The sequence below is a fragment of the Ictalurus punctatus genome, chromosome 21 (genome assembly GCF_001660625.3).
Source record: "Ictalurus punctatus breed USDA103 chromosome 21, Coco_2.0, whole genome shotgun sequence".
NCBI classification, from domain to species: Eukaryota; Metazoa; Chordata; class Actinopteri; order Siluriformes; family Ictaluridae; genus Ictalurus; species Ictalurus punctatus.
In genome coordinates this window covers 3,155,755-3,180,541 of record NC_030436.2, presented here as the reverse complement: position 1 = coordinate 3,180,541, position 24,787 = coordinate 3,155,755, and the positions used below count along the sequence as shown (strand labels likewise).

At 39.1% G+C, this 24,787-nt stretch overlaps 1 protein-coding gene across 3 annotated transcripts in view; it reads right to left on the bottom strand.

The window, feature by feature from the left end:
• atp2b2 (ATPase plasma membrane Ca2+ transporting 2) overlaps positions 1-24,787 on the bottom strand; it is a 170,684-nt gene that overhangs the window by 6,214 nt on the left and 139,683 nt on the right. For 2 of the 3 annotated variants that reach the window (XM_053674094.1, XM_017451031.3), the window contains exons 10-22: positions 24,578-24,742; positions 23,913-24,127; positions 23,503-23,745; positions 17,122-17,363; positions 16,767-17,001; positions 14,114-14,293; positions 11,920-12,007; positions 10,960-11,066; positions 9,701-9,892; positions 8,338-8,551; positions 7,945-8,156; positions 6,515-6,622; positions 5,924-6,106 (exon numbers count right to left, since the gene is read on the bottom strand). In XM_053674094.1, the coding sequence (XP_053530069.1) occupies positions 5,924-6,106; positions 6,515-6,622; positions 7,945-8,156; positions 8,338-8,551; positions 9,701-9,892; positions 10,960-11,066; positions 11,920-12,007; positions 14,114-14,293; positions 16,767-17,001; positions 17,122-17,363; positions 23,503-23,745; positions 23,913-24,127; positions 24,578-24,742 (2,384 nt within the window). Of the gene's footprint in view, positions 1-3,908; positions 3,996-5,923; positions 6,107-6,514; positions 6,623-7,944; positions 8,157-8,337; positions 8,552-9,700; positions 9,893-10,959; positions 11,067-11,919; positions 12,008-14,113; positions 14,294-16,766; positions 17,002-17,121; positions 17,364-23,502; positions 23,746-23,912; positions 24,128-24,577; positions 24,743-24,787 lie in introns of all 3 variants that reach the window. The other variant, XM_053674095.1, reaches the window with a different exon arrangement.

Here is a 24,787-nt window from a genome sequence, read left to right as displayed (position 1 = left end):
CTACAACTAAGTAGAGGACCATGAGAGTTCTTCTCCACTGCGTTTATTTCCTACTTGTGTATTAATAGCAGTCATTTGTATTCGCCTGCAGTGCTTCATCTGCTTGCACCACTAGCGAGGCTACCTGGTCCTTCTACTGGTGGCATTGATTTTAGCCCTATGGTTTCCACAACAGCCATTATTTATGCTCTTAAACAAGTTTGTAGAGATCTCTGCACTCCTGAATACACATGGGAGCTCCTTTATGAAACTGCTACACTGTAGAGTAGTCCAGGTTCTTGCCTTGGGCTTATATACATCATATTATGAGCCATGCATTTGATCAGTTGCATTCTGTTGAAAGGAGGATCAAGAACTACTTTTGCCAAAGGCCTTGATGCTGGCTTTCAGGACATTAACCGTTGGCGTGCCGTGTTCTGGGACCTATCTGTCAAAATGCTGTTTTGGTGGCCTCTCAGAAGGACAGGACTCTACTTCAAGGCAAGATTAGAGAATGAGCTGTAGTAACTGAAAGTATATCAGAGCCTGTCTCTACATGTGAGTCACCTTCAACAAGCTGTGCTTTTCACTGTGCTGTTGCATTGCTACTAACTCTTGCATTTGGCCCATGCCTTCTGCCTGTTCCTCTACTCTGAGTTCCAATGCAGTAAGGTCAAGTTAAAAAAAAAATCCCTTCAAAGCAGTTGAGCAAAGTCACTCTGGAAAAGGGTGTTTGCCAAATGCCCTAATACGATAATTTAAAGCCTAAGATCGCAAAGACATGACTTTGCTAGTAGTACTTGGCTAGGAAACGCAGAAACTCCCAATCGCTCTGGAAGTAAACTGCTCTGGTGGGCTCAAACATAATGAACTGAATCTCTAAAAGAAGCACTGGACTGGACTTAACCTTACTAAATTATAATAAAATGTAGTGCATGTCCTTCCATTAACCTTTCACTCGGTGCTAAAGAAAAAATATTGCTGCTAGCAAACTATCCAATTTGACCCTCATTTGATTCTCCTTACGTTTTTTCAGATAATAAGGGGGGGAGAAAACTAGCAAGGGGCAATAAAGCCAACACACAGAAAAAAAAAATGAGAAAACGAATCACAGCGATGGGAAAACTGGCCTAAAGTTCAGCAAGACTTGACAGCGTGAAGCCACGAGACAGAATGGGCCTCGTCAGGCTCAGATTTACACACAGACTAGACAAGACAAGACTATGATGAATACCCAACACATTCTTCACGTCTTCAAAGCTGTGCAGAAAAAAAATAGTCACAATAATAATAATAATAATAATAATAATAATAAGCATAATAAAATATTCACAACTTAATCACAAAACACTGTTGTAAACAAATCTAGCTGAGGATATTGTTGGCTTATACTTGAATGTTTACGCAGCCTGGTGAGTTTGGTTTTTTTTGCGGGAGGTTATTAGTTCACATCGATTTAGCAACGGACAGCGGGTGGGGGGGACTCACAACCTGAAATTCACGCCGTAGGCTGCACCCTCACTCCAAGGCGATTAGCACTCTGAGGGAGACAAACACATATTGGACATTGAGACAAGAAGTCCTCTGAGGAAGGGGTGGGTAAAGTGATTAATTCAGATACAGTTACAAGAAAGCAAGAAAAGGACTTCAGAAAATAGCAGAAAGAAGCAGATGGTCAAAGATGCCCTCTGATGACATGAGTAAATGCACTCTTTATAGTAGAAATGACTTATTACTGAAAATCTGTTTTTAATATTAACCTTTAACCCTCTACTGCACGAATCAAGGGGGAAAAAAATGTTTCATCAATTCAAATGAGTTAAAAAAAAAAAAAAAAAAAACATTTGGGGTTGTATTTTGGAGTACGTTGCCATACTTGGACAAAAGACATGCAAACTATTATTATGAATGCTGCCTAAAACAAAAGTGGAAGAATACATAAAAGAAAAGTTAAATAATACATTTCTTCTTTCTAAAAATAACAGCTCTCATTTAAATGAAGCCGAGTGCGACATACAACATTGTGGATAGGGATTCCTCCACCGCCAACAAGTGTAGTCCTTCATGTAATTCATTTGGATGCCTCAAATTCCCTTAAAATGCACTAAAAACAGGAAGGCAGCTATTAAAGAAAAACCGTTTCAGACCCTTTGACCACGCTGCGACCCTGACCGTTTTTGGATCAATTCCAAAACCTGCTGGTTACAAAGATAACGCCATATACATTCAGCCATTCGCTCGTAAGATGTTGCGCTAACGAGAATCTTGGAAGGATCCACGGAAACATAAACATAATGTCTCTACAACCTAGTGCCGGGGGCGGGGGCATTATTAATGAATAGCTGTAGAGTTCTTATGAGGGTAGCTCAGAATGATGCTCAATGGGCAAAAGAGAAAGACTGAGGGTGATGTAAATGTTGTGCGTCTTTGTCCAAGTAATTGTTTTTTTACCTTGTAAAAAAAAAAAAAAAAAAAAAAATCAAGGTAAAAGGTATGTTGCCAGGTGGCAACAGCATGAAGTAGAGGATTAAATTTTGAGGATATTAAATGCGGATATTCATCGCATGGATACTGTTAATCTAGTATCTAGTGCAGAAATGTAACAGGATATTAAAGGGCTGTTTTCCCTTTCCCACTGCCAGAACACATGTAATTCATTAAATGCATTGATCCAAAAGTGTGCGTCTACCACAAATAACTGTTTGCTATTCATCAGTTATAAAAATGTATACCATGATCTGTCAGAATACTCGATTCTGATTGGCTGGACGGTGTGCTTTCAAACCACTGAATGCACCTTTAGTTCTAGTCAGTTTAATCACCGTTCTAAATTAATGCGCTGCCTATAAACAATCGTAACCATAGTAACATGCAGTTACAGTTGCATACAGAGTGAGACAGCTATTGAATGGGGAGAATTCAGTTATTTTTGAAGTAGTCCAACTCACAGCTTCATTATTAATGTCAGTGCTGACAACTAACCGTGGTATAAGTGGGATAATCCATGGCTAGGTGTGTATTACACAATTTTAATGCATTCTGCAAAGGCAACCGCACCCCGCTTCATGTCAGGTGGTTCTCTGCCTCCACGTCGTGCATTAAAATCGTGTTATGCACACCGAGCCATGGATTATGCCTTACGAATAGAATCTTCCGTAATTCTTTATTAATATAAGTCACATATAATGTTATTATAAGGGACGATAATACATAACGTGTAACATATACTGGATATCAAGTGTTAAGTGTTAAGATACGATGACGATTAGCACAGTATGTATTAGCATAGAATAGTACTCACTGATGGGATTTGTGTTTCAACGATTTTGAAAAGTGAAGCAAATGATCATTTCTAAATATATTATTGGAGTGAAATGTAATATTAGTGGACTTTCGGACTCTAGTGTGTTTATATATATACCTCCTGTGTGTGTGCAGAGTTTGCATGTTCTCCCCGTGCTTGGGGGGTTTCCTCCGGGTACTCCGGTTTCCTCCCACGGTCCAAAGGCATGCATTGTAGGGTGATTGGCATTTCCAGAAAAGTGTCTATAGTGTATGAATGGGTGTGTGAATGTGCCCTGTGATGGATTGGCACGCCAACCAGCGTGCCCCCTGCCTTGTGCCCCATGCCCCCTGGGATAGGTTCAAGGTTCCCCACAACCCAGTAAGGATAAGCGGTACAGAAAATGGATGGATATATATATATATATATATAATTGCATGTTGGTCTCCTCGCTGTTTAAATGTACTGTACTTGGTCTATTCTATATCTTTTGCTTTTTATTAAATTTCAAATTTCCCAGAGGGCATCTGAGACAAGCGCACACAGAAAGTAGTCACTCACGGCCAGCAGGAACAGCAGCAGTGCTGGTAGGAGAGGAAAGGGCATTGGACAAGGACATGTGACTAGGACTAGAAACATTGGTTACATCCTGATTCTGGCTGGTGGTGGAGGACTGGCGCCTCAGTGGCCCCTGAAAGGAAGTCCCACTCTTGAATGTGTTCACAACCTCGATCTGCAACAAGGGTACAGACAGTACATTCATCAAATAATCTACATTTCAGTATTGGTTTAGAGCATTAGGTTTGAAAGGCACAACGTTTCACACAAAGTCAGCTTTTACATAACATCGTTACAGATTACAAAAAGCTGTTTCCAAAATAGAAATTGAAACGCTTTAAACAGAGCTGAAGTCCTTTGCTTTAAACTGCACTTTAAGTGAACAGTGTAATGATGCCCCTCAAAAAAAGTGTGTCCAAAGGTGTTCAGTACCTGCCATCTGAAGGAAGCGCTGCTAACATGAGGAATTAGTCAAAGCAAAACCAGATGCCATATCATGCAAAAGTGCACAAAGATTCCATTCTTTTCAGTCATTTCATATACAATTTTGAACAAAGGGACTTTCTTTCTTTTAGTGACTTTTAATTCTTTGTATGCTTAAATAGCTGCTAAGCAGTTATTCTTATACTTCCAGCAATGTGTGACCCTGAAAAACAGGGTTGCAATATCCAGCAAAAACACGTCTAAGGGAATCAGAAACCCTCCTCAAATTGACCCAAAATGAAATGTTCGATTAAAAGCATTTAGAGAAACATGCCGTAAGCCATAATATATGTAAACACTACGTCTATGTCTTTCTCTCTCTCTCTCTCTCTCTCTCTCACACACACAAACGCACACACAGTTCTTTAAAAGATCCCTGTTACAACACTACAGTTAATTGAAAAATGTTTTAGCTCTCTATATCCTGTCCACTATGCTTTAAAATATTAAACATGAATATTATAAAATATAATATAAATATGTTCTTGCCTGTTCTCATTCCATGTAGATCACTCAGTTAGTCATCCCTATAACCGGACTGAAGTGTTGTGGTGTTTTTGTTGTGTTGTGTTGTGGGGGGGTGTTGTACTTAATCTTATCTGTTTTTATACATTTTGACTAGAGTGTTATTGATCATGAGCATTACGAAAACTGCACGTGCGTATATAAACTAGAAATGTTTTTTTCCCCCCCTTTGAAGCATCTGAACTAGAGTTCCATGCATCTTAACACACTAAAGAAAAAAAAGATTACTAACTAAGCTAGCAAGTAAGCTACTAAGATACAACTGACTTCAATGGCGCTACCCATTTGTCCTCTCCTATCTCTATACCAGGATCGATATCGATTTATAAAACTAGTCTGGTTGCAATATAACGATTGAATCATCTGTGCATACAATATTAAACTGCCACAATGTCCGATAACTTTTACTCCAATTACATTATATTTTCAGACCTTCCAAGCTGTACGTCTTTAGCTCCACAATTTCACACTGTACGCTAGTACAAATGATCACTCCAAAATATGGCAAAAGTGCAGTTTTTCTCCTCAATAAAATGTATTAATGATTTGCACAGATGTTTTGAACTCTCTGATATTAAGTGACGACGCGTAGAAGCCCTCGTTTCACATGCTCACGACATGCATTCTCCCTCGCTGTCTACAAACTTAAAATGAAACGAAATATGAAACACAGATTAGAGGGTTTCATTAGTTCAGGATAACAAAATAGTTGATCGCGATTTGTTAAAATGGAAAATCACGAGAAGGGGGGAAAAAAATCATCTATATTGTAGAAGTCTACATAATAATAATTCGTTTTCAGTTCTACCGCCTGCAATCAAACTCTTGTGGTGACGGCAAAATTGACAGCCCTGCCTTTTCTCTTTTTAAATGCGACTCACTAAATACAGCACCCACATTTTGTACCTTCTTATCGAGTCCGGTTAAGCTGTTTTCTGTTTTCTGTTGCATCCAGCCTCCTCAAAAGGAAGACTTGAATACGAAATAGAACTAAATTAAAGCTTCACCTAGTATATGAATGTTCAAGTCATAATATCAAGTATAGAAGCCTACTAAGTATCTTTAATAGTATTGCTGTGTCTCTGTGCCTCGCACCTGAGTCTGGATTCTGCTCAGGCCGCGGAACCAGAGGATTTGTCCTCGTCGTAACTCCCTTTCAGCATGATCAATTTCCTCCTGATCCTCATTCATTTCCTCCTCTGGTGTGTCATCCTTCTGAGTGAGCTGACCAGCTCCTTTCAGGAACCTCAGCTTACTGTTCGGGATGGTCGATATAACCTGAATCACACCAAGGGATCACAGGTCGGTATCATATTGATTAGCAACTACAGCCTGGTCAGAAATTCCAACTTGTGAGTCAGGTTTTTCAATTTATTCTTTGTGGAAAAGTATGTTTTTTTTTTTTGTTAAATAATTTTCCCAGCAGTCTTCATTAATTAGGTCAATAAAAGATTATATACTTCAGTAAAAAGGTAAGTATTTCATGAAAAACATGATTTTTTTTTTCCTTCTACTGTACAGTTTGTATATCTTATCTATATTCTAATCTATATTAATAATATGCAAAGCACTGCCAATCTTTTTCAAACAGTGCATCTGTAAATACTCCTAAGGTATCGATTTCAGGTCTTGGTTATGAACAAAGACTTTTGCACAATGACGTCTCTAAGTTAAACAGCAAGATACCTGTCCCCAGACCAGCTCTCCAAGCCCGAAGAACACACACCACATCCACTTTTCCACGTCAAGAGGAGAGCAACTGAAGGGTTTCCCTCCGAACTGCACAATAACAATCTGAAACACAGAAGAGTCAACTCAGTTGTATAAAAGATGTGTCACACAAGCCTGCTTTTTTGTCTACTGATTATCTCCATGTTCACTTCCTGGTTTCCTTCCTGCTCCAGCTCTGGTATCAAAACCCCTAGATTAGTGTTTGGCCCCATTAGCTTCTGTATCCATACCCATATTTCTTAATATAGGCACAAGGTTCGGAGCCTTTGTGAAACTTTGTGAAAATGAATGCTTACAAGTCTCCATCATTGGTACCTCGTCCACGGAAAAGTACCCCCTCTGTAACAGGAACTAAAAGGTAACTGGAACTACAGTCCAGAAACTAAATTCAGCCCTTGTTCCTCCAAGGGAAATGCCCTAAGATTCCAGGAAAATCTCTGAGTTCCTGACGTTCCTGCCGTGGAAACATACCTTATAGCATGATCCAAAGTTGCTGCGGTTCCTTAAGCTTATTCTATATGGAATAATAAATAATTTACTATGTTTTTAAACGACCAAGAAAGGTCTAAAATTTGCCTAGGCCCTTCTAAACACTGAGTGTTTATCAGTAACAATACTGAGCTGGATATATTGATCCAAGATACACCATATGTGTTAAAGTTTGCGAAAACCTGTTCATATGTACTTTTTGAGCATGCCATTCCCGATTTAGTCCCACTTTGCTGTTATAATAACCTACACACTTTTTGGGAAGGCTTGCCACTAGATTTTGGAGAGTGGGTGTGGGGGTTTGCCCAATCAGCCACAAGAGCATTAGTGAAGTCAGGCACTGATGCTGAGTGAAGGACTGGGGCTCAGTTGGTGTTCCAATTCATTCCAAATGTGTTCAGTGGGGTTGAGGTCACGGCTCTGTGCAGGACACTCGAGTTCTTCCACTTCAGTCTTGGCAAACCATGTCTTCATGGTCCTCACTTTGTACACAGGAGAATTGAAATGCTGGAACATATTTGGTCTAGCTTCAAGTGAAGGGAAATTGTAATGATATTGCTTATCGGGAGATCCTATGTGGCAAAAGTTTGAGGAAGGCCAAAATATGGGTGTGATGGTCAGGTGTCCACCAACTTTTGGGCATAGAGTATACTTTCAAGCCAATTTTGTGGCTTAAAAAACTGAGCTCCTACATAACGGTCATTGAATCAGGTTTGTTTATGGAAATACAAAAATACATTTTTAATTAATTTAGTTGAACTAATTTGTCACACATCACCCAACATCATAATAATCAGTTATGTAATTATTCAATACCTGACCATTAAAAGAGAACCACTTCATATTATTAAAATGTAAACGACATGAACACAAACCGTATTTGTGTTAGTTACTACCTGAATTGCAAAAGTGCCCAGAACAATAGAGCAGAAGATAGGGTTTTTCAAAATGCCATCAAACACATTCCTCTCGCCGTGAATCTTGCGGGCGTTGATCTCGTTGAAGAGCTGCATCATAACAAAGGTGTTGAAGATGATGGTGTAATGTTCAGATGGAGGCGAGTGCAGAGGTGCGTTCCTGCCACTGTCGATGTCAAAGATCTTCTCGCCTACACGAATGTGGTTATGCAATCAGAAATATGTTTTTCTTTGTGTGCAGTAAAAGTTCTATATTTTCAGAAGTACTGAGTAATGCTTGAACACATGTAATCTCCTCGAAATTTACAGGAGGCATTTACAGGAGGCATTGCCCTTCAAGAATAATCACAAGAGTATATGAAAAAGACATACCGACAAACAGCAGACCAAAAATGATAATAAGCTGGTAAACGCCATGGCCCAGGATGTTCTTGGTCATGGTGCTGGAGATGAGGGGCTTGTTGCGGCCATATGGTTTTCTCATGAGCAGCGCTTCAGTCGGAGGTTCTGTGGCCAGAGCCAGGGATGCAAAAGTGTCCATGATGAGGTTCACCCACAACATCTGAACAGCTTTCAGTGGAGAATCCTGATAGAAAAAAAGTGGTCAGATATACAGCGTGGCCTTGTGTTAATTACTCTGTTGCCTGTTGGATTAATGCTATAGACAATCTGGAACGTATTGTAAATTATTGCATGCACCATTCTCTTTAACCAGGATGCTGAAAAACAGGAAAATCCTTTCCAAAAATAACCAATACCGTTATTGAAAAGTGAGACAGAAAGTGAGATAGAACGACTGAGATGTTTCTCATGAGAGGTTATGCTGTCTGCTGCAATAATCTTACAAATCTTTGTGATTATCGTCATAAGCTGTAAGAGAATCCCATACGGATCTGGTGATGGAAAAACTGACCTGGAACTACAACGATCTCCATTATCTCTAAAATTTCTGAGATCTTTTCAAATATCGGTCCACATTCGATACAACTGATCTGCCTAACGTACAAAATATCTATTATCAGGACATCAAGAGAACCTAAATATTACAGCTAGGTGTGATAAAAATGGTTTTTAGAGATTTCGATCATGCACTTTGCGAATTCAGTGTGAATTTTTTTTTTTTAAGGTTCTTTCTCTCTTTATTACTGATGTGATAAATTATGTAGAACAACAGATGGGCTATATTCAGTAATTCTGCACCTATATTGAAGGAGATACGTTGATAAAATGGTCTGCAACTCAGTGTAGAGTAGAAATAACCTTTACCTTGATTTTATTAGGCCAGTGTTCCTCAAGGAAATTCAGCAAAGTTATTATAGAGGGCTGGAACTGGGTCACTGGCCTTGGCTCAGTAATATTATGGTTTCTGTTAAAGGACTTGTTAAGAACATGTCCTTTAATTGGTGAATTACAGATAAGAAATTATATTAAGAAGTTACTGCAGAGGTTAAAAAATGATAAGTACACGATATCCGTTAAGACTCGGGACATTTTGGAGAATTGCTACTGATCCACAGCAGTTTTACAGAAGTCGCTAGTGCATAAAGATGTATTTTAAGACATTTGGTCGATTTACTTGCCAAATGTTTTATATGTTTGTGATCCAACTGTATGTTCGGTGATGAGCAATTTCGGAAAAAGTCAGCACAAACCCTTCTGTAAATGGGGTTTCTGAATATGTGAATACTGATATGTAACACATACTGGCCTATGGTGTATTGTATATCAGTATAACCTGTGTAATACAAGCTCCAGTAAATGCCACAATCACGGCCACCACGTTAACAGTAAGCTGGAACTGCAGGAACTTGGAGATGCTATCATAGACGTTGCGTCCCCACATCACTGCTTTCACAATACTGCTGAAGTTGTCGTCCGTCAGGATGATATCCGAGGCCTCCTTGGCCACATCTGTGCCTGCAATTCCCTGCAAATAAAACGGGGAGATTTTTATATTGAGAAAACTTCAAATGACATTTTAAGCCATTGTGAAAGTTTTAACTGAGACCCAGAATGTCTGGAGAACATAATGCCCTCTGGAGTTTTTCATCCTGGATGACTTAACCAGGAATAAATGATATCCCAGGCTCTTTACATGTTTTATACTGCCACATACGATTCTGACACCTGACTGGTACTTGTTAACAAGGGTGCTACAAAGTCCTTCCTTTCACTTCCTGCTTCAATATTTAATTTGTTTGAATCAAAATATGGTGTGTTTATCTGCTTGGTGAAGATGGTTGGACAGATGTAAACACGGCAGTCTTATAAAGGAAGCAGATGAAAACAACTGTGAAACAAGCCCACAAATGCTTGGTGGCCTCAAGGTGCTTCCAAGAGACTGCTGTGAGAACTCGATTCAACCACGATTCAAGCTATTTGTCGAATCTGTGCCCTTTCCCACATTCCCCCTGGCAATTTTTCTTTATGTGGTTTTCTGGTCACTTAAATTTGAGTACTGTTAAACCAAAATAGGTGTACTGGGAAAGATGTATACTGTATCCATATGGCACCTCTGTAAACAGAACCTCTGAAGATGTGAAAGTAGGAAAATGCGATAGTGTCTTGGTTTATTGAGAGGGAACACAGATCTATAGTCTTCACCTTTGGTCAAGCTTTGGGGTGATGAAATAAAAGCATATTATAATTGTTTACAGAGGAAATGCGACAAAATGCACAACTGACATTAAAGGACAATTGATCCTGCGAGTATTTGATGCGAGCCACTGCTCAAAGTTCACACTAGGGGGCACTGTTGCACTTTTTTTTTTTTTTTTTTTTCCATCTGGAGGACACAAAATGGCGTGATGCTGTGTGTCGGTGTGACGTTAGCTGGGAAATGAGGACAGCCTGAATTTGGGTGGCACAGAAGAACGCAAACCCTCGAAGGATGGAATTACAACATAGCAGCCTGATTTTCCTCTCCTGGCAAAAAAAGCTGAGCAGCTGGGTTGGCTATGGTTGAAGTGTGTTTATGGCTGAGGTGGCAGATACCATGGCAAAGCCGACATCCGCTTTTTTCAGAGCAGGTCCGTCATTGGTACCATCGCCTGTTACAGCCACGACCTGCCTCTGCTCCAGCAGTGTGCTGTCTATTATACCTGAGAGACAGCATCATTACATCATGATAAGCAATAATAATAATGATAATAATAATAATAATAGTCTACTTCATTTTATCGCTTATAATTTTATTAATAAATTACTACATCAGAAAAACAATTCCTTAATCTGAGATAGCATATACATGTTCTAGCTGTATACTGTAACATTATCAAATGGTGCTTTGCATTGCAGTTGTGTATAAAATGCTAGGTGCAACAGCTTAGTTAAGGCTTTACATTAAAGCATTAAACAGCAATAGTTAAAATGAACAAATCATGAACATCAGCATTAATACACCATAAGTAATGTTAATACATTTCACTAATTGACACTAAATATGAACTAAATACACCTGTAATAAGTCCACATAAACTAAATGACAAATGTTATTGAGTTTTAATAATCAGTTGTACAGTGGTTAGTGGTTGTCAATGTTGGATACTCAGGCTTACTTATGAATTCTGACAATTAATTATCATAAACATATTAATTAAGACCTTGGTTAGCTAACACAGGTGCTCATTATTCGGCTTATAATTAGCAAACATCAATTAATTCAAGTATTAACTACATTGTTAACATAGTGTAAATCCTGGGGTCTATGGTTAAGCCACAAATAAAGGCGAGGGAATATTCTATAGGAAAATTTTACTAAATTACATTTCAAATAAATGTCAATTTAAGAAAGGATGTTCAGTCAATCAGTCTTTCCTGAAGGGCAAAGAACTATTTCACTTTTTTTTTTTTTTTCCGAAAGTGCTTTAAATATTACAAGACGACCAGAGAGTAAAATAGAACAACTTTGGTGATTTATTATTTTATCTGTTTATAATGTTAAGATTTTCTCACCTTTAACAAGTGTGTGTTTGTCTGTTGGAGAGGAGCGGGCTAACACTCGCAGCTTGGGCCAAACCTTATCAATGCGCTCCTGTTCAACCTACAGACGACATGCACACAATAAGTCTGAATCACTGTAAGTACAAATGAAACACAATCCTGAGTACCAAAAGTCATCATCATAGTGTTGCAGCCTTTACTTGTTAGTATGGGCATGGGTGTAATTAGAATAATACTCATAAGAGGATGCTAAAAACTGAACTATGGCAGTACAATGTAATTATTTGCTCGCTAATTATTAGGGGTGTAAAGATTCACCGGTTTGGTTTGGTCTTCTAACCTCAACTGGGACTAAGTCTTAAGACAGCAATGGCATCCAGAAGTACAACAAGGAGGGTGGTGTGAGGACATACTTCCTGGTACATTTTGTGACGGTGAGCAGAAAGCAGCAAGTGACAGAGCTGCAGGACCGTTGGAATGGAGCATGGCTTCATATTAGTCCTCAAGGGCCATGTGTAGTATCCTGAAGCAGTGGTCAATCTCAAATATGGTGGACAGCCATATTTGTGGTCTGGGAGGTGCCCTAGACCACTATAGGATTTTTACCTTTTGAGATTGTATACAGAAGGAAACCCCAGGAGGTGTTGGACATAATTAATTAAAGAAAGCTGGGTGGATGGTCTAATACCTAGTAAAAATGAACTTCCCAACCAACCAGTCTGTACCATAAGATAAAGTCCCTTTATTACCACCCGGCTTAAGATTAAAATTACTGTGAATAAAGTGGCATTGACCCTTCATGGTCACATGGCGGGAAACCAGAACACAGCAGATTTAGCACCTCGATCTCCTAAAACACTGAAGAGAGGCAGTCCCTGTTGTCCCTGACAGTGGCAGAGAGACATGTGTTGGGATCAGAGCATTCAAAAGCATCAAATCCCACTCTAAACCCACTTGGAGACCATCTGTTACTGTCCCAAAGAGCAAAGGTTAGTCATTTGCAGGTTGAATTTTCAGATGTATTTTCTCCCATCCGCTAGACTGACCTAATAGAATACAGAGGCTCCCTCCAGTGTGGTTGTGTGTAGCCTACTGTATTACTTGCCTGAATATGAATAGGTGATAATGCTAGAGGTTAAAGAAACAGAGAGTGCTACAAGTGACTGGAACAGTCACATTCTGCTTGTGCCCAAGCCACACAGGGGAACCATTTCTGCATAGATATTCGCAACATTTACGTTACACTGTTTCTTTCACTGTTTCTATAAAGCCTAACCAATGCCTTATATTAACAAGCTCCTGGATTGGCTGGGCATGGCTCATTTTTACTCATCGCTGAAGTTGATCAAGGACTTGAAATATGGCTTTCTCTACACTCATTTGACTATACCGATTTGTCACACTTTGGGCTCTTAAGGTGCTGGCTACATTCCCATGACTAATGGACCACATTCTGTGCCCGCACTGTGCATATGCTGCAACCTATTTAGATAAAAATCTATAGTAATGGGTGTTAGTGTCATACGAGTGAAGAATCCTAAAGTCCTTGAGACGAGTCCTTGACAGCACTTCTAAAGTCCTTGAGATTTGTGAGATTGGAAGGGTGGTGGTACAGTATCTGGGCTTCAACTAGGGTAATGTTCAAGAGTGTCCCCCAACTGCTAAGACTGCTGTGATAGTAGCTTGATTGTGACCCGAGACCAAAAATGACCTGCAACAGTTCCCGAGCCTGGTGAGTTATTATCATTGGTTTGTGTATAATATTCAGACCTCACCAGCCTTCTGACTGAGCTCACTAACAAGGGTGCACCAGATTCAGTCCAGTGTTGGCAGCAGTGCCAATGGGTCTTCATGAGCGTAAAAGTGGCTCTCTGTGGGGGTCCCCTGCTTCACTTTCTTTATGTATCCTTCCCTTATTGTGTTGCAGACCAATGTATAAAACAAATGGCTGGGGGATTTTCTGTGCTAAGAAAAAGGACCACCTAGTGCAGTGCACTGTACAGCACCATCTGAAAGGAGTGTCTGGCCATCGGGTTACTACATATTGAATATGTGGGGTTTATGTAGCAGGTAGCAGGTGAGGGCAGGATTTAAGGTGGCTCAGCACTGGGTACACAGCAAGGATTGTTATAATGTTCTAATATATCTACAGTAGCAATGTTAATCTTATTATAGAGAACAATATGTGAATCTGAATGTGCAGTACCTCTCCCTTTTCATTACGAATCCTCCTGTTAAATTCTTTGCCGTCGATGCACAGGAAGTCCTCTCCAGGGTGGATGATGCCACACTTGATGGCAATGGCTCTGGCAGTGTTGATGTTGTCACCAGTCACCATTCGCACTGTGATGCCAGCACGCTGACATTTACGAATAGCATCTGGCACCTGCGGGCATGAAGTAGGCAACTGTTTAAGAGAATTATACCAACTGGAGTTGGTATACGAACCAATTCCATATGAACTAGACCTGTACAGTAGAATCAACTTTATTGCTAGGCAAATTTTATTCATGTTTGGTCTGACCACTCATTGGGGGCAGATGGAAGAGGAAGAACTTCATCAATAATGAACAGTGGAAGAGGAAGGTGACAGGTAACATGAGACCTTTAACTGGATTTGTTTACAGATTCTCAGGTATCGGTTTATTAGTTCATAGGGGCAACCCTGATGGCAACTGCAATTATACAGGACTTATTTGTATATTAGTTAATATATCATTGTTTATGACTCTTTATTTAATTGTATATAAATGACCTGCTTCCATAAATCAGCTGGTGAAACCACCAGTAAATAGTTATTTTGAAAGGTACACCAACAGTTTCCTCTGGCATAATTGTTGCAGTCATATGGTACTAGTCCAAACAAACAGCCAAATAACAAACAGAATCAATGATTTGACCTTACAATTACTTATTTTATATGTTATATAAAATAAAAATACAATAATTAAAAAGTAATAACAAAAGAAATAACATATGACTAATTGGCAATGTGGATTTTGTACGTATATGTATATATTAGATTTGAAAAATGCTATTACATTTTATTTTCAAGTCAAAACTACCTATTTAATTTTTTTTTTTTTTTTTGCTAAATGTCAAACTTGTTCTCAATTGTACGTCACAGAGATGGATCTTAGAGTAATAGTAATAAATAAAAGTGTTGATGAAAAAGACTGAAAAATGGTGACATTTGCAGTTGTTCCTTTCCTCCATCTCTTATTCATGCTCCCAATTGCGCACACACACACGAATGCATGCACACCTGCCATGAGTAAGGTCCCTAAACATCAGAATAGTTTTCGTTGGTACATCTCCACCAGAAATCATCATGTTGCTACCGTGATGAAGAAAAGTTTTGGCACTTTAAACTAAATGATACAACTGCACTTTGAAATAAATAGATGTCCCACTGTCTGGATCTGTGGGACACGACATAGCATGAACAGAAGGATTAAGGGCTCTCTGAGCCACTTTGAGACCCCGCCAATCAATCCAGGTTTGGAAATCATTTCCCAAATATCTGTGCAGTGTAGGTCGTTCCTAACAACAAAATGTTTTTGACCTTGGATTTGCTTACGTCGAAACTTTTTTAGGCCTGATAAAAGCCCTTAGTAGTAGTATGTATGTATGTATATATGTATATATATATATATATATATATATATATATATATATATATATATATATATATATTAGACACACAAACAATTCTAATAGTTTGTTTGTATTAGTGTATAGAACCAACAACTGTGTTGTGGAACGTTTATTATAGTCAGACTAAATTTTGTAAAGCATGTGACAGGTAACTCCTCAAAATGTGACAGGCAAATGTTACTGCATCATAAGATATAATATCCTATCATGTTCCTGTATGTAAATCCAGGCCATGCAGCATCAGTTTAACAGGTAAAGGGAGTGGGTATATGTGCAGTGTCCTCCAGTAATATTGGCACCCTTGGTAAATATGAGCAAATAAGGCTGTGAAAAATTGTCTTTATTGTTTAACCTTTTGATATTTTGTTAAAAAAAAATACTCTGCTCTCATGGATATCAAACAACTGCAAACAAAACACAGGTTTATGAAAAAAAAAAAAAAAAAAACTTTGGTAAATATAGGTGTGCAACAATTATTGGCACCCCTATGAATTCATATGAGAAAAATACATTTGACGTATATTTCCATTGGTATTTTAAATGTTTTTGTACACCTGGGTGACTAGGAACAGGAAATTGTTCAACCATGACTTCGTGTTTCACAGAGGTATAAATATGGGCTAACACACCTTCCTTGCTCATAATTACCAAGGATGCCAATATTAGTGGCGGGTACTGTATGTGTGCATGTGTACATTATACAGTTTAAGCTTAAGAAATATTTCAATTGAGATATTTCCGAATAGTTCAAAAGCATTGTTTGAAAGTCCAGATTATTCAATGGTATTGGCAGGCGTGTAGATCTGTTCCAGTGGCATTTAAAATGGAGTTTAAGCTCGTTGGGTCATGTCAGACTCTCATGGAATGGTTTCAGGATATGGTTCGGTTGTGTTTCAAAATTCAGGCCTTATTAGAGGCTGAGCAGAGAATGTCTGCATTTGAACAAAAGACGTGCATGGTCATTTTTTTTTAAACGTCTATTTCGTACAGTTAATTACCTGTGAGTGGTGTAATCTATATCACCGAAAATTAAAATCATTACGCTTCTGTGGATCAGAAATACCCATGCAGCAAACCATGCTCAGTATGCAGGCTAAGGTAAAACTTTAATTTAGACATCCAACCCTTACCTACATAAAAATAATAAAAAAATAATTAGAAAAAGCAACACAATCAGCCATTACTTTAAACCAAAAACCCACCTCTGGTCGGACAGGATCCTCAATTCCAACCACACAGATTGCGGTCAGGTCAGTTAGGATGATGTTTTCGTCATCCCAGCTTGGCTCAGGATCGCCAGGAAAGTCTCGGTAACCCACACAGATGGTCCTGAGACCATTGGAAGCCATGGGTTCAATCACTTTCTTCACCATTTCATCTCTGTCTCGAGGTCGGAAAAGCCGGGGCTCACCCGCTTCGTTTAGAATACGACTGCACCTAAAGCATTCCCAATTCAAAAAGGAATGATAACTTTCAGCAGTCTTGTCCATTAAGGAAAACAGAATACATTTTAAAACAGCAAACAGAAAACAGCAAACGAAACCATGAGGCACTTGCTTTTTCAGGATAATCTCAGACGCTCCTTTGCTGTACATCCTGAAATTTCCATCTGGAAGTTTAATGACAGTACTCATGGACTTCCTGACCGAGTTGAATGTGTAGACTTTATACAGCTTCTCTTCAGGGATCTGGTTCCGAATGGTCTGGTAATCTCGCTTCAGATCCAGCACAAGTCCTAACAGGCCACACTCGGTTTTGTTGCCCACCTGCTTGGGCAGACCTCCCTCCTTATCTGGGGGCTGAAATAAAAAAATTTTTAAAAAATTAATAAATAAAAAAAGAAATGGCATTGGATATCGGAGCCATAATGAACACAGCAGACATACATAAAGTTTAATGCTGGCACTGTTGAAACTGTTAAAGCTTGCCAAAACACAAGGGCATGTGTTTATACAAGTGACCTAATGAAATAATCATCCACTTAGGGTAAATGCATGTATATCATGTAAAAAATCACTTGACGATAGATAGTCCACAAGCGAGAGTTTGAGCACTCTTGTACAATAATCCCTTATCTATGCCCCTGAAAAATGCAAACACTTGGACAATTACACCCAAGTAGGGAAAAAGTAGGACAGCTATAATTAAGCTCGCCTTCAAAAACATTCAACTACTTTGAATGTAGATCAAATGGAAATCAGGCACAAACTAACAGGATCTTCGTAGAATATGGAAGAATCTACATTCGGTTCACTGCAAAGAAAAGTGCGAGCACAAAGTAAAGATTTCAAATATGGTACCTGTAATTTAGCCCAATACAAATGTATGGGCATTGATAAATGACTGCTAAAACAGCAGTAAGGGCAATTCACAAGGTCACAGAATTGCAAATGCTTCTCTGTGATTCGGTTTCACCAGCAGTGCTGCCTTGTCTAAGAAGAACAAACCGATAATTACACAGTACGACCCTAGAGACACCGAAAGAGAAAGCAAGAGCATCTACAAACGCATTGAAATTAGAACTGGTTAGACTGAATAGCCTGTTGTTTGATCACAAGAGCCCTATTGGGTCCCACAGGAAGGTGTGGACACTTAGAAGAGATCGGATCTGGCACGCAATGCCTGGCTGAACGTCTGTCCTCTCCCCGGGCATCACACACTCCTGCGAGCCTTGGCATATGGCAGAGCGAAAATTGGCAGCATTACTTCCTCTTTTCCAGTGCTGCTCTCCCCAATAAGGTCATTTTCATAGCACCTCTTTGATTATCACCCCATCACCAGCACTCGAAGGGACAGAAACAAGCCATTTCGCCAACTCCCGACTTGCTTGAATGAGAATCGCTGAGCATAAGGAACCTGAGAGTGATAGTTGGCTAAAATCTCAGGCCACATGGTGCTCATGCAGCCGGAACGAGCAACTTCGCCCAACATATAAGACAGATTTCCAGGTGACACAGTGAGAGATTTCACCTTGACACAGGGCTTAGTGTGAAAAGAAGTGCTTTTGGAATCCATGCGCTTTCGCACTTGGCAGTGCACGCTAGCTATTTCTAGCAAATTATTTTTTGTCTGTGAACTCATTGCACTACATGGATTTACGTGGAGAACGTCAAATTCATTTAAAATCCGTTGCGTTCATGACAACTATTATGTGGGATAAATAACAAGTACATTTGTTTGGACGAACACCAAGACTTTTCTATATAGTGCATACACAAATAATCAGCGCTTATCTAAGGTTACGCAGGAAACAAATACTCCAATACTCCAATGCACTAATAGCCATCTCTGGTAATTCGGAATGTATCTCAGGACGTTTGCATAACTGCTAATTAAGTCAAGAAAAGAAAGCATATACGTAATGGCTCTTGAACTAGAATTTAAACTCACAATCTTCTAGTTATTAAGATATTGTTTATTACATTTCAAGTGTTCAGTGACATTAAATAATTATCAAGGCACTCATTTACACAAATTGTTATTCAAAAAAATTCGTGGCAAAATTTCATCTTGGAGATTAAAGTGCAGTCAAGAAATTGGATAACATACTGCTCTTGGTGAAACGGCTCTACAGAACAAGGTCTTTCACCGCAGAGATGCAACTTTGTATGCCAAGTTGTGTCTTATTAATAATATCACATAGATGCAAACGTTGGACAGTTGAAAACAAGACAAAGAAAAAAAAATTCTGTTGAATTATGATGCTGGAGGTGAATACTGAGTATTGCCAAAAACATCAAATAACTGGACCAGGCATTTCTTTGGAAGCCCAGATGACTAGTCTTTCCATACAGTTCCAGAGACCTACCCATAAGGTCGCCATAAGTCACCACCAACTCAAAAGCACTTAACAACAAGCTCATATCTGATATTGGCTCAACGGCATGTTAATGGAACATTTGCCCATTTGGATGACCTACAGAACCGGCCTGTTTAAAACCACAAGGTGTCCGCATAGATACACCTAGTCTACAATCAAAAATTGATGGGGTGTAGTCAGAGTGACACCACACTTTCAGCCGATCTCTCTAGTCAAGGGTCGCTGGCCGGGGCGACTCGAGATCAACAGACAGGAAGTTTAATGCGTCCGACTCACGCTACAGGTCAGAGTATCAGTGTGCATGAGAGCAGCATCTCTTACAAGCCGTACAGGATCTCCAATTCCAAAAGCCCGTTGAACCTTCAACTGAATCCTCAGTAGTAATGTGAATCTATTTACATATTAAGTGGCAACTGTAGCATGATGGTTAAAGTTATGCATTCATGACTCGACGGTTGCAAGCTGAAATACTAGAACTGCAAGAGAGCGACTGCTAGGGAGCCTGCTCGACGACGTGTGTTACTGTAATACAGAAAAGCGCTGAGTGGCTTGAAAATAATCTGCAGGGCTTTCAGATTATATACGTAAATAACAATGGAAACTACCTAGAATATTTTATTTTTAAGGGCGACCGGAATACAATGGACGTCTATAAGATAGAGATTTTATTTGTCATTACCTATAACAGGATGTCCAATCCTATCGGCAAAGCGCCAGTGTGGTTAGAGATTTTCATTCCAACCAAGCAGGAGCCACACCTGCTACTCAACTGATGAACAAATTAAACGGGTGGAATAAGGTGCAGCTCCTGCTTTGTTGGAAAGTTTTTGATTACTAGGATTGTTGTTTTTTTTCCCCCCTTTATTTTGTTTAATGAGGTTAGCTATCCATTTTCCATATATATTACTATAGTCAAAGTTTCCAAGGCTTCATGTTTCTATGTTTTTTCTTTTATTTTTTAAAAATAGTTCACTTTATTGGAATTTGAATTTTCTCAATGAATTTTCAGTCGTTATGTGAGGTTATCCCACACCAATTGTCCGTACTGAATGAATGTGTGCGCGATTGTGCCCTGCAGTGGGTTGGCACCCTGTCCAGGGTGTCCCCTAGCTTGTCCGGAGCCTTCCCCGGGATATTCTCCAGGCTCGGCTGCGACCCTGTATAGGATAAGTGGTATGGAAAATGGATGGATGGAATGGAAATGTTGGGTTATTTTTTTTAGGACAGACACACCTCTTTGTTTGGCATTATAATGAGGGACTGCAAATGGTGTATAAAAGGAACACCGGCTGCTGGGTGAAGAGCAGGTCATGTACTGATTTAAGAAGCGGAAGAGGAAGCCAGAAAGCTTTTGCTGACTGCAGGTTGAATTAAGCATGCCGTCGAAATGATATAAATATCAAAGTATTCCTTTTGTGTGCTTTTTCAAAGCTCTCTCATCTCTCTGTTTCTCACCAGAGATGCGTTATGTAAGTCGTGCTATCCTGCTGCGAGGGCGACTCTGCAGAGAAAGATCTGCTTTCGAGCTTCTATACTGTCTCAATCCAAGGGAATTAGACACAGGGCACAACGTATAGCGAAATCACATCAGAACTGCATTTAATGCCTTTTTTTTTTTCATAGCTGGAATGTATTCTGTACAACTGTAATAATGTATCAAAGATAGACGGAGAGAGGTTCAAGTACAGACACAGACGGACGCGGATAAACGCGTAAAGAACACAGAACTGATCGTTTGAGATATGCACACGCGGTGTCTTTCAATCTCTTTTAACGAATCAGTCTCACAAAAGTTATTAGATGAACAAAACGCTACGGATAATCTGAAACATGAAAGCAGTGAGCGGATCTTTAAATAAATAAATAAATAAATAAATAAATAAATAAATAAATAAATAAAACCTCTGTTGTAACAAACCTCAGTCTCCCATGACAAAATATGCAACTCTAAATTGCAAAGCAGATGGCTGGAAAGTGATGATTCCAATTAGCACTGTCTGGTGTGAGGGCTGCCATGTGCAGGCCATCTCCTATGTTAACAAGACTTTCTGTGTGTCTGAAGCGAAAGTTACAACCGCGTCCATATTTCATTGCTCGAAGGTTTTTCTCATTTAGAACACATTCATATTGATTTTCTAACGCGATTCCGAGAAGGATTAATTAATGTGCAGCTTAATTTGCAGTATATCAAGGGACGGTGGTTCAAATTATCCATTTCATTTGAGCATCAGTGTTTGTTCCTGCAGGAATTCAACGAGTTTTACCCTATTAAGACGGTATTAAACATCCCGCTGTGGTCCAGCTCGACGATTTAACGCTACACAACGCGTCAGTTCTTACCAGGCCACGATGTACGAGATGTAGAAGTTAAATATTATTATGTAATTTATGAGAACGTTCGCTGCATTTTTTTAATTGGATTCTTTATTTAGTTCAGTTAAGCACGTGCTGACATTCCGTTTTCTTTTCACAGCAATCGTCTACCTTTTAATCGGCGTTTACAACTTAAACACAATATTATAATATGAAATGGCTGTTGTATTTTGAAAGAAATCCATCGGTCTCATCCTTTTAACAGAATTTTAGACATGACTTCTCGGAAGGCACGCCTTTAAATTTGTCCAAAATAGGAAGACACCTAACCTTACACTGCCTTCCGAATGGGACAAAATCTCAGGAGAACAAACACTGCCCAAAAATACTACCTACCTACGCACCTTTCATCAAAACTAAAACACAGGTCATACGAAGTATCCATGAGAACGATATAATAACGATATAATAAATAGATTTTTATTCATTTGGATCATTTTAGAGATTCAAATTAGAGGACTGATTCAAATTGATCATCCAGTCTTTTGGAGTGACTCTGAAGTGCACCATTAAAAAAAAACTTTTGCTTCAATTATATAGTTTGTTACTTCCAGCACAACAACTAACATCTTTCTGAAGATCATCCGGTACTGCATTTGGTTTCGATCGATTTAATGCTCTCAAGGACATGTATGACCTGGGGGCAGGTATTGTTTTTTTTTGGCTGTGTCTCTATTCACTTTTTGGTGTTGTGAAAGACAGAACCTGTGACAGAACCTTTTCAGAGGAGGGTTTCACCAAATTGGTTCTGTTCAAGGCCGGAATGTCGTTACCTCAGACTGATTGAGAACATGACTCCATCTTTATACACCATCTAGACTACCATTCAGACATATCAGATGCCTCCCGGTGTCAACCCTGCAGCTCTGTAAGTTTATTTTGACTGAAATGTACGCATAACTCAACAAAAAAAAAAAAGTTCCTGTAAAATCCTCCTCAGTTGAAAAAAAAAAAAAAACCAAGAGTTCCTGTAACTCTCTTCACTGCTCTCCATATTTAGCGAGTTCACTAAACTACTGTCAAGTTTGTTTAGATTCAGCGGGAGTATGAGATATCTTGAATGCTAGTGGCTTGTATAAATCAGTTAGATTTTTTTTTTTCACTGCATTCACAGGCTTTATTTTTTTTTAAATTGTTATCTAGAGAAGATTAATCTTCTCTTTTTTTCCCCACTTCATCTTTATAAAGTGCAGTAATGGCTTCACTGTAATAAGAAATAACAAATGCAAACATTTGGGGCATGTTTTCCTTAATTCTGTTTACCTTTGTATTGTCTTTTTGCCTTCCATTAATGAAAGAACGAATGAATTAAATTGCAAACTTTTTGTTTATTTTTGTTTTTGGTTAATAGCATACAAAATAAAATCAATTTTAAAAATCTGCATTGTTTTTTTTTTTTTTTTTTTTACTGCATTCTTGTCAGAAACAGGGGCAGTTACTGGAAAATCAAAATTAGTGTCGAACATGTGACAAGCATGTGTAATTAACAGCCAATTATGGTGCAATATGCATATGCAGGTCATGCAACATAAGGAATGGGCTGGGGTGCACAGCCTTAGAGGCATCTCCAATGTGTATAATGAATCTGGATTTCTAGATAAACGTGTAGGTGTCTTAGTGCATTTGATTTGTTGTTAACCAATCATTTATGTGTAACTGCCAAATGAACCAATTTATCCTTTTCTTTAGAACATGCTTTGGTTGATTTTAAGACCTTTATGTAGAAGGACAGACTTGTATCTTACCAGAATTTTCGTAGTATAAGCACTGTTGAGGGATATGGCATTGACCAGAAAGTCAAGTGTTTTCGGCGGGACTGAACTCGGGTCTGGGATTGTCTTATAATGAACATCGCCGACGTACAGCTGCACCGCTGTCATCCTGTTAGTAGTCAAAGTGCCTGTTTTATCCGAGCAGATAGCAGTGGCATTGCCCATGGTCTCGCAGGCATCCAGATGGCGTACCAAGTTATTATCCTTCATCATTTTCTACAAACATGCAATAGCAAATCAATTAAAATTCAGGGAGCAAATGCAGAATAGTGCTACATAAAACGATCAATTATAAACATTGCTAACCCTATAATACACACATAAACCATGCATACCATATAACAAAGCACTGGGAGAAATCTGTAAATAAATGCATGTTCTACCTTGACAGAATAGGCCAAGGAGATAGTAACAGCCAGTGGCAGGCCTTCAGGAACAGCCACCACCAGCACTGTGACACCAATGATGAAGAATTTCACAAAATACTGAATATAAATCGGAGTGCACTCAGGGAGCCAGGGCCTCTTCTGGAGCACAAAGTTGTCAATGGCAAAGTAGAGCACCAGGATGATGACCGTGATGGCAGACATCACCAAACCTAAGGAATCAATGGCATCGTGTATTGTGAGAACAATCAGCTAACACTAGTTGTGAGCATGGATCAAAAATACACCTTATCTTGTTCATACGTCCAAAAAAGCAGGACAACATCAGTTGTTTGGACATGGCAACTCTGCGTGTTAGGAGTGCTCGTGTATTATAATTTGAATGCAGCGTATGGCACTGCAACCATTTATTTAAAAAAATAAAATCAACAAGATATTTAGAAACACTGATCGATTGTTTTAAAGAACGGTTTCCTCAAAGTTCCTCAAATAATGTCTTACACTGTATTCTTGAATAACAGGTGAAATATAGCGGTGTCATGTTATGTTATAATAAACAATAACTGGTGAAATATAATCACTTTTAGAGCCTAACACCGAGTTAAGCAGGTCACTAAAAAGAAGCCACCAATTTCATCCTATCTGTAAAACGTAAAAAGCACCTGCTTTGCCGATCTGCACAGCCAGCTTTGTCAGCTTGCCCTGTAGCACAGACTTCTCTTTTTTTGACACATTGGATTTTTTTTTCTCCTTGTCATCGGTTTCTCCGCCCTCGGCACTTTTCAGTGGCTGCATCTCCATCGCTGCTGCTCCATCCTGCTTCTTCACTGTAATAATCAGAGGGGATGAAACATCACTGCGAAGGTCAGACT